The 10,270-nt window shown below is 36.6% G+C and overlaps 1 protein-coding gene across 1 annotated transcript; it reads left to right on the top strand.

Moving 5' to 3' along the window:
* The first annotated feature begins 7,979 nt into the window (after positions 1–7,979).
* On the top strand, positions 7,980–10,036 carry LOC136398067 (recQ-mediated genome instability protein 1-like). Its single transcript, XM_066372494.1, is given in 4 exon segments — positions 7,980–8,379; positions 8,382–8,638; positions 8,640–8,928; positions 8,931–10,036. Coding segments are annotated over 4 exon segments (1,818 nt in total). The 5' UTR covers positions 7,980–8,213.
* The last annotated feature ends 234 nt before the right edge of the window (positions 10,037–10,270 follow it).

Genomic DNA, 10,270 nt, shown 5'->3' with positions numbered 1-10,270 from the left:
CATGAGAGAGCAGAGAGAGTAGAGCCAGCAGCGGAAGGAGGCCACGTGGAGGAGGCCAGGAAAAGCAGCCAAGATGGTGGAGTGCTGAGTGAGATGCCAGTTTGTACAGAGTTTGTATCTGGGATAAGGAAGGAGATGGGGAACTGAGGAGAATAAGGCTGGTGAGCTAGAAACCTTTGATTCTAGGAAACTCGGATAAGTCAGTGGCTTTGTGAGCCCTGAATGTGAGTGGCTTTTGGAGCCCAGTGTGTATTTTTACTTGCCCGCCGGGTGCAAGCTAGGATTAAAGACTATGGCCCACCAGTTTGTGGCTCCGTTGTTTCTTTACCGACTGTCCGAATCCAATGCGAACCTGCATAGGCCAGAAGGCTGCTGTGATAGTGGCCCTGGCCTTAGATACTGGCTTTACAGATTGCATACACATATTATTGAGTTACGGTGAGAACTTTAAGTCGCTTAACTATCTCCCTTCCTTAGATGTTAGAAACGATGTTAGATAAAAACACAACAGTAACGACATTCTCAGACAACATCCTAACTTGAACCTTATATTAGATCTTCATACTATTATAAACATTACATTAAAATATGTATGATAGCCGATTCTACAACCCCATCTGTATTTAAGGCAGGATGAGTAATTTCTTCTTTTCATTATACAAATTGAAAAAGAGTAGCAGTGCACTTTTTCTTGTCTGTGCATATCACTGCTCAGGGAATCATAGCATCATGCAAATTTTAAACTCACAATAATATGAAACCAAACCCTCATTTTATAGATAAAGAATTGATTCTTAGGAAGATTGAACTACTCACTTCTGGACACAAAATTTGACGTCCAAATTGAGATTATACCCCACGACTCTTACAAAAGTGAGGCCTTTAAAAAGTTGTAGCAAAATTCCATTACTTTTATGAAATGTTACATAGACATACACATATTTACCAATAGAACCAAAATGTGAATCCATGATATACTTCTATATGTTAACAAAATACTGACACTGATTTATTTGTTGTGTCTCATTAATCTCAGATTATTCCAAGACTGAGTCAGTACTTGAAGAATGAAGTATAGTATTTAATCCCAGAAACTATATATTTTGAGCTGCATAGATAATATCTCCTTCAAGCAGAAGAAGCCTAGAAGGAATATTCCATGTGTTTTTGGATGATGAGTATTATTATATTAGAAATGAAAGACAGAAGTTAAATCAACTTATTTGCATTGTGTTATTGTGATTATTCAAGTAAGAAAAAATTGGTTGGTGAGTCATAGCCCTAACCCTTGAGTAGCCTGCTTCCAGAGTACAGGGGGGCAGGGAAACTAGGAAGTTCACAAAATAAACAAACAAATGATTCCTGTAGATAAATAAATTCAAGGGAAATAAGTGCCAGCAGGAGAATGATTCTCTAAGGCAATTGGAAATGAAGACCTCTGCGTGTGGGGATGGGGGAAATAGGTCAAGGACATAATCATAGGCAGAGGCAACGTATACTGGTGTTCTGAAAATACTAAGTTACACTGCTCACAAAAATTAGGGGATCAGGGACCGTGCAGATACTCCAGCACTTTATCAGCCTTTTGTATGGTGCATTTTCACCAATGAAATAAAAGTTGGTTTTGCATCTCATTTGCATAATTGAACAACTTTCTTTAACTTGTTGTTTGCTTTTCTGATGTTCTTATTTAATAAAAAAATCAAATGCTTTCTTTTATCGCTTCATACTCATTTTGAAATGTCCCCTAATTTTTGTGAGCAGTGTATTTAAGACTCATCACTCCCGGGCTGCTTCAGACACAGTGACACATCTAAGAGGCAGAGGGCAGGAGCCTTCTACCTGTAAGGAAGGAGGACAGAGGCTGAGGTGAACAGAACCTGTTGTCTACAGCTGTGGCTTTCAACCTTTTTACACTTGTGCACCAGTGAAAACAGGAGAATTATTTTGGGGACTGCTAAGACAGGTATAAAAACAGTTATTATTATTTTGTGCGTTATCTTTTAATTCTAATACTATAAAGTGAAAATTCTCTAAAATAACCAGACAACCAGTAAAAAAAAATAATAATAAGTGTATACTTTTTAATAGAATACAACTGAAATTTCTAGAGAGTAATATTTAATTCAAGTAAAGCTAGTGTAAAATCTGCTATTGCTTCTTTGCAAGAATATTTGATAACCAAGGCTGCAGTTTTGTTTCTAAGAGATGAAGCATTGCATAGGCATCCATTCAGTTTCTCTGTTTGGTTTTTATCAGTAATAGGGCTGTGTTGGGCAAATAAGTTTGTACAATTTGTGTTTTCTGAGTTTGCTCACTTTTATTGTTAAAAATGGCCACTGCCCATGTGTATGGCGCTGCCCAGGTGAAACTGCTAATTACCTTCCTGCTTGAGAAGGGCCATTGTTATGCTAATGTTGCTGGAGGAGGGATTTTTGTGACAAGAAAAGTTTGTGAAGAAGGAGGAAGAGGAGAGAAGAGGAAGGAAGCCATTTTCACAGAGAAGGAAGCCAAGATGGAGGAGAAGGAGAAAGAAGCCAGTTTTGCAGAGTAAGAAGCCATGTTGTCAGATGGGGAACCAGAGGTGACTGAGACTGGTGGGGGGCCTTTGATTCTAGGTAAACCCAGATGTGTCAGTAGCTTTGTGAGCTCTGAATGAGTGGAAGGGAAGTGTTTTTCCTGTGTGTGTTTTACTTGCTGGCCAGGTGCGAGGCTAGAATAAAGGAATAGCTCATCATTTTTTGACTCCACTGTTTCTTTACCATCTACCTGAATCTAATGGGAACCTGCATGTGCATTGCGGCAATGGCTGCAGCTGCTGGCCATACAGGTTGAAAAAGATTTCTCACACAGGAAGTTGTAGAAAGTGATTAATAATTCAATAGCTTTGTAACTAAGACAAGGATATTCTTTTTCCAATGATATCCAAAACTGTGAAAATGATGATATTTTATGTTTGGATACTAGAGTAATATAAGAAGATAAATCTATCCGTTTTTTTTGTTTTTTTTTTCACAATGATTAAGTGAGCAGGAGTTGATATCTTTCATGAATAGGTTATTGATTCAGAGGTTACCTTTACAGAGACCCTCATTTTCAGAGCAATAATAGTCAAAGTTTTAAACTAACACCTTTAAATATTAATTAATTATATAAATATGAATTTCTGGTTGATGTCTGCAGCCATCAAAAAGTCTTGAAACAAGTAGAATTAGAACTAATCATTTTGAGAAAGTGTTTCCCGGCAGATATGCTTCTGCATGAAGAAGGTGCCATCTAGCAAGGGATGTAGAATAATTTAAAATGCCAAGCTCATTTTCTAAGGTAACATAGCTTCAAAAGAAGGCTAAAACCAATGGAATCTTTAGCCTATACAAGAAAGACTAAACAAATTTTGTCTACAGCTGCAACTAGCTATGAGTAAACAACCTCATTAAAAAAAGTTGATGGTTGCCAGAGGGGAGGGAGGTTGGGGACTGGATAAAAAAAGTGAAGGGATTAAGAAGTGCAGATTAGTAGTTACAAAACAGTCACAGGGATTTAAAGTATAACATAGGGAATATAGTCAGTAATGTAATAATTATGTGTTGGGGTGGGGGGAACATTTTGCAAAGTAGATGATTGTTGAACCACTATGCTACACACCTGAAGGTAATACAAAATAACATTAAATTGAAAACTTTTCAAAAGAGTTAAGAAAAAAGTATGAAGATGTTTTATAAGCAGATTTTTAATTTGTTTATGGAATGTTGGTTATGCAAATGAGTTTTGAAATCAAACAGATTGAAGTTTATGTTCTGCCCAACCACCTTTACAACTTGATCAAATTAATAACCCTTTATTATATTTAAGTTACTTTTGAACCTTTTTCAAATAAAAAAAAATTGGAAGTTCCTAATGTAGAAATGTTGTTGAAAAAACACTGTTTATCTCAGCTTGTGGTTCATTTTTAGATGCTCCTACAGGAACATGATGGAAGAGGTGAGGAAGATGTGAAGAGGTATTGTTCTTCCAGAAATGGGATGTAAGAAATGAAGAGCAGGTGCTCTGGCCGATGAACAGACAGCCCCGGGGGCCCAATGTGAAGCAGCCTTTTTACAAAAAGATAACTTGCCCATGATTGAATGCCTCCTAGAGAGTTAACAAATTTTCATTCCACAGGTATTCTCTTGTTCACGTTGCTGTTGTTTTCTTATCTATATTTAATTTATTTTTTATGATAAAATTTAGAGAATTGAGTGTTCCCTTGCTCAGTAGGAGGTCCTGCAGTGAAGTGGAAAGCTTTCTGCAGCTCTAACTATTAAATGGTCTTTCATTCTGAGGTTGTTTATTACTAGATAACAGTTGTAGATTAGCTCCCTAGTCCACCACAGAGGACCACTACTTATCCTTATCCCGTTCTTATTGCATGATCATACAAAGGATATCCTTTTTAAACAAAAATAATGAAGTGGGTATTCAAATCCTCCTGGCTTCTTCAAGTAGTCAGCATCAAAACTCCATTGGTATCTTAAAAGCATGTTGACCAGATGTTATTTATAAATGCCACCATTATTTAACTTCACGAATTGTTACATAGGATAAATAGCACTTTACAACACATTATTCATGCCTGTGGAATGTTTGGGCTCCATTTGAGATTTCTCAATGGAGAAATTTAATTCCATTTCTCCCAGGGCCTCAGTTGCTGTTTTCAGTGGTGCTGCCTGGATCCTCGAGAAAAATAAACAACATTTTCATTATTATCATTAATATTTCATATTGATAAAGGTCACAATGCATTTTTCTATGCTACCAATTGAGTTGTTCATTACCATGGTTTATGGATATTCTTTACAGATAAATAGGAGCAAAATGTGATACAGTGGTTTTCAAAGTCAAGGTTATAATTGAATAGCCAATCCAATTAGATATAACGTCAGCATTTGGCAAGAGTTTAAATGATAACAATTTTAACCTATTTGCTTAACAAAGCCAATTAGCAATTCAGCTCTTTACTATCAGAACTCAGGTACTTCTACTTAAAAAAGAAGTTTGGTTTGATGATTCTATTTCATCATTTTGTTGTTTCTTCACTTTGTTATCTTGATGCTATACAAACACAGTATGTAAGAATGAGTAGAAAACTTTCAGTATTTGACGAAATTAAATTGAATTGTTTTAAACATTATTTTGATGCATTCCCATGTTCATTGCTTCATTATTTACAGTGGCCAAGATATGGAAACAAACTTAAGTGTCCATGACAAATGAATGGGTAAAGACAATGGGTAAGATATATACAATAAAATATCATTCAGCCATGAGAATGATCTCTTTTCATTTGTAACAATGTGGATGACCCTTGAAAGTATTAATGAAATTGAAATATGACATATAAATACTGGATGATTTCATTTATATATAAAATCTTAAAAAAACTAAACAAAACATCCAAGCTCATAGATGTAGAAAACAGACTGGTAGTTGCCAGAGGCAGTAGGTGGGGACAGATGAAAAGAGTGAAGGGGTTAAAAGGCACAAACTCTCAGTTATAAAATAAAGAAATAATGGAATAAAATATACAGCATGGCGGTCATAGTTAATAATACTGTATTGTCCATGTGAAAATTGCTGTAAGAGTAATTTTTGAAAGTTCTTACTATAAGAAAAAAATTCTGTAACTATGTATGGTGGACAGATGTTAATTAGACTTATTGTGGTAATCATTCTGCAATACATACAAATATTGCATCATTATATTGTACACCTGAAACTAATATAATGTCATATGTGTGGACAAAATAGGGGCCACATACTCTATCTGACAAGTTCAGGGTAGGCCGGCATGATTGCCTTCAAACTCAGAGACCTAAAATAACCACAAAGAATGGTCTGAAATTAAAACTTTCCAACTAAAAGCAGTTCATGGCCAGTAGTCATGTTCTAGGGCAATATTTTTTTCCTAAAGAAGGTCAGTCTTCACGTTAACTGAAGCTGTTTGTTGTTTTTTGCTTCTAAGATAACATGCTTACTAACAAACCTTTGGAATATCAAAGTGGTCTGGACCCCTGAAAGCACAAGCACCCTCATTGTTATTATTATTTGTTAACTGTTAGATATTCTATTCCCACCTATGGAAGAGACAAATGGGTTTATTTGTGTTCATTTTTATCCAATCCCAGAGATTTTCCCCGCTTTGCTTTTTTCCTGTCTCCCTAATCCATCACCAATGGATTTCATGTAACCCCTAATGTCTTCCCCTTTGATTCTAACGTATAAAGTAAGTGACAAAACTGCCATTTTCTGGAACAGTTTCTCAATTGTTAATATTTTGTTTCCTGGCAATTGTCATCAGTCTGGGTCAACTAAACTTGTAAAAATTCTTACAGGTTTGGACTTCTTTTTATGCTGACATATGTCAATTATACCTCAATAAAAAAAAAATAGATACAAATGATGACAACAACAACAAACATTATTTTGATCAAATATGACCAGTGACTTATTTTAAATCAGACAGTGTAAGGCCAAGGGCTGCCGCCTTTGTGGTCATGCACATGCAGGTTTCCATTAGATTCAGGCAGATGGAAAAGAAAGAGTATAGCCAAAAAATGGTGGGCCATTCCTTTATTCAAGTCTTGTACCAGCCAAAGAGCAGACACACAGAGAAAACCCTTCTCTTTCACTCGGAGCTCACAAAGCTACTAACACATTACCCAGTTCCACAATTAGGAGAATCTTCTCTGGTTCCTCCTAGAATCAAAGGCCCCACCAGTCTCAGTGGAGCTCACAAAAGCCCATCACCTCTGATTCTCCATCTGCCAACTGGCTTCTCCCTCACCGCCCCCTTCTTCTTTCTTTTAAAACTTTTCTGGCTCTAAACCTCACCTCCAGCAAACGTTAGCATAACAATGGCCCTCCCCCAGCAGGAAGGTAATTTACAATTTCACAGACCAGTATACCTGGTGCTGCCCAGCGCCATTTTTTAACACTAAAAGTGAACAAACTCAATAACTACAAACTTTACAAACTCATTTGCCCAGCAGACATCCACAAGAAAGGGGAAAAAAGTACAAAAAAATAAATTAGATATTATGGCAGTAGAGGAGTTTAAAAAGTTTTAATTAAAGATAATAATGTTGTTATAATCACTCTCTATAGATGGTTGGCTCTACAATTTATCTCTTAATTTGATTTTTTTACCTGTGAATTTTCTATATTACCCAATATGTAGTTATTCCATTCAAAATGGTTCTAAAGTAATTTTTTTCTGCAAACAGTTTTGTCTGTAAAATATATATATATATTTTTTTCTTTATGTGTGAGAGACAGAGAGAAAAAGTGACAGACAGGGACAGACAGATAGGAAGGGAGAGAGATGAGAAGCATCAGTTCTTCATTGTGGCACCTTAGTTGTTCATTGATTGCTTTCTTATATGTACCTTGACCGGGGGGCTACAGCAAAGTGGGTGACCCCTAGCTCAGGCCGGCGACCCAAGGCTCAACCCAGTGACCCCGCACTCAAGATGGATGAGCCCACACTTAAGCTGGAGACGTTGAGGTTTCGAACCTGGGTCCCCTAAGTCCCAGTCCGATGCTCTATCCACTGTTCCACTGCCTGGTCAGGCTGTCTGTAAAAATATTAATACAAAAATTAAAACTAAACATTTAGTAACTATTACAGAAGTTTCATCAGGTAATTTTTATGTCTGCTGAGTTTTTAAAAATCCAGTCTTGTATCTTGTGTCTTTTTTGTTATTATTTTTCTGGTAATTAATTTTGTTGTACTTACAAAAGTATTCCAAAAGTATGCTACCTTAATGATAGTGGAAGAGGAATGTTTTGGGCTGGGAGAAGGAGTGTGAACGTGCGCCAATTTGGGCGGGAAGAGGCAAAATTGGATTAGGATGCGCGCCCTTTTAGTTCCTGTTCTCAGAGTCTCGCGGGCCCGGGAACAGCCATAGCGGGAGGAGAAGGCGGGACTCCTAGGTCCGCCGAATCGTGACAAACCCGGGAAATCGCCAGGCCTGGTAATACCCAGTTTTCACATCAAGATTCTTCAACCCTCCAGCCTTCCTCCACAGCCCCAAACTCAAACGTTGAAGTTTAAAGGTTATGGGAGATCCACAAATACCTCCATGGATAACTTCATTCTGATCTCAGTCATTACATATACTTCTCACCCATAATTTTCAGTAACAGGTGTATAATATTTCTTCTATTTAAAAGAAATGAGTGTAGCTAATATTGCATTAAGAGTTGAAACCTGGCTTTCAGCAACATGGCATGTTCAAGTACCTGTAATGTGGCTGGAAGCTTGTATTAACTGGATCCAAGAAGAAAACGATGTTAATTTGAGTCAGGCACAACTGAATAAACAAGTTTTTGAGCAATGGCTCCAGAGCATCCTCTTTTACCTGATGGCATTTTAGACATACCAAAAGGAGAAGTGAATGGATATTTTGCTATTCAGATTAATTCATTGGTTGATGTAAATCAGCCTGCATATTCCCAGATACAAAAGTTGAGAGGCAAGAATATTATGAACGAGCTAATTACAGCTGAAACACAAGTAACCCAAAAGCCTTGGGAAGCAAAGCCTTCACGAATGTTGATGCTACAGTTAACTGATGGAATTGTACAAGTACAGGGAATGGGAATATCAGCCTACTCCAGCTCTTCATAGTCATCTTCCCCCAGGTACAAAAATTTTGATTTATGGAATTATTTCTTTCCGTCTTGGTGTTCTCTTATTGAAATCAGAAAATGTGAAGGTGTTGGGAGGAGAAGTAGATGCTCTTTTAGAGGAATATGCTCAAGAAAAGGTACCTGGAAGATTAATTAGGGAATCTGATCCTGTTGTTTCAGCCATACCAAATAATTCTAACCAAAGCATCCCTAGAAATGCAGATGATCTAGATCTTATGTTAGGACCTTCTGATGAAGAACTCTCGCAAATCTTGATGAAAATAATGAGCTTTCAGCGAATAATGACACTTCCTCGGAAAGATGTTTCAGCACAAGACAGTCAAGTTTTGAACCAGGACTTGTTATTTCTTCAAGACCAAAGGAAAAACCACCAAATCCATCTGTGTATTTCATTGATAGGGAATTAGATGACTGTTCATTAGCAGAGGCTTTGCTTTTAGAAGAAGCTGTCCAGAAGGAAGAAGTGGAGACTAAAGAATTGCAGCCATTGACTTTGAACAGAATCACAAATGTACATACAGCCAGATCTGCACATAATCCTAATAGTTTAAATAATGTTTCTTTGATTTGCAGAAATGGAAATGATGATTGGATTGAAAGCAATTTATCTGAACAAATTAACAAAGACAAATCCAGTTGTTTATTTGCTAGAGATCACAACAGTAGTGTTTTTTTAGTTCATCATAATGTACCCTTAGCCCATGATTTTACAAATAACAATAAGAACTCAGAGACAGATAATAAAGTAAGACGAAGCATCAACAGTTCAGATGTGCATTCCTCAAATAATAAAATATTAAATGGAGTACTGATCGGTTATGTGCCAAAAAGGAGTTCACAGATTTCTAATGAAAATGATCACCATTTACAGAACTGTTCTTTAAGATTAGACAACAGCACTAATCTGTCTTTCACCATGGATTTGTATTCTCCACCCTTTATCTATTTGTCTGTTCTAATGGCCTGCAAACCAAAGGAAGTTGTAAGAGTGAAAGTCAAAACCTTTATTGTTACCTTAACTGGAAATCTTTCAAGTTCTGGTGGCATTTGGAGTATAACAGCAAAGATTTCTGATGGTACTGCATATCTAGATGTAGACTTTGTAGATGAAATACTTACTAGTCTGATAGGGTTTTCGGTACCAGAGATGAAAAAGTTAAAAAAGGATCCTCTTCAATACCAGAAGTTCCTGGAAAGTTTGCAGAAATGTCAACACGATCTAATAGATTTGTGCTGTCTAATGACTATTTCATTTAATCTCTTCTTGTCTAAAGCAATAGTACTGGCATTACAAGATGTTAATGTGGAACACCTTGAGAACTTAAAGAAGCGATTGAATAAATAATTTACTAATAAAAAAAATGATAGTGGAAATAAACTTGGTCTTTTACCACAGTTTTAGAAACATTGTTGCAGAAGATCTTTGAAATTTGAGCCAACATTGACTCAACTTAAATTTCTTTCTCTCTGCCGCCTTTTCTTATGGAAATAAGAAAATACCTTTATGTGCCATGTTCCTCAAAGGGATAACAGAATCACATGTTTCTGCCTTCAAGCATGTTACAACCACCAATGAGAT

Source organism: Saccopteryx leptura, chromosome 3 (assembly GCF_036850995.1).
Source record: "Saccopteryx leptura isolate mSacLep1 chromosome 3, mSacLep1_pri_phased_curated, whole genome shotgun sequence".
NCBI lineage: Eukaryota > Metazoa > Chordata > Mammalia > Chiroptera > Emballonuridae > Saccopteryx > Saccopteryx leptura.
Note: the sequence above shows the minus strand (reverse complement) of the source record. Positions and strands in the feature narration are given on the sequence as shown.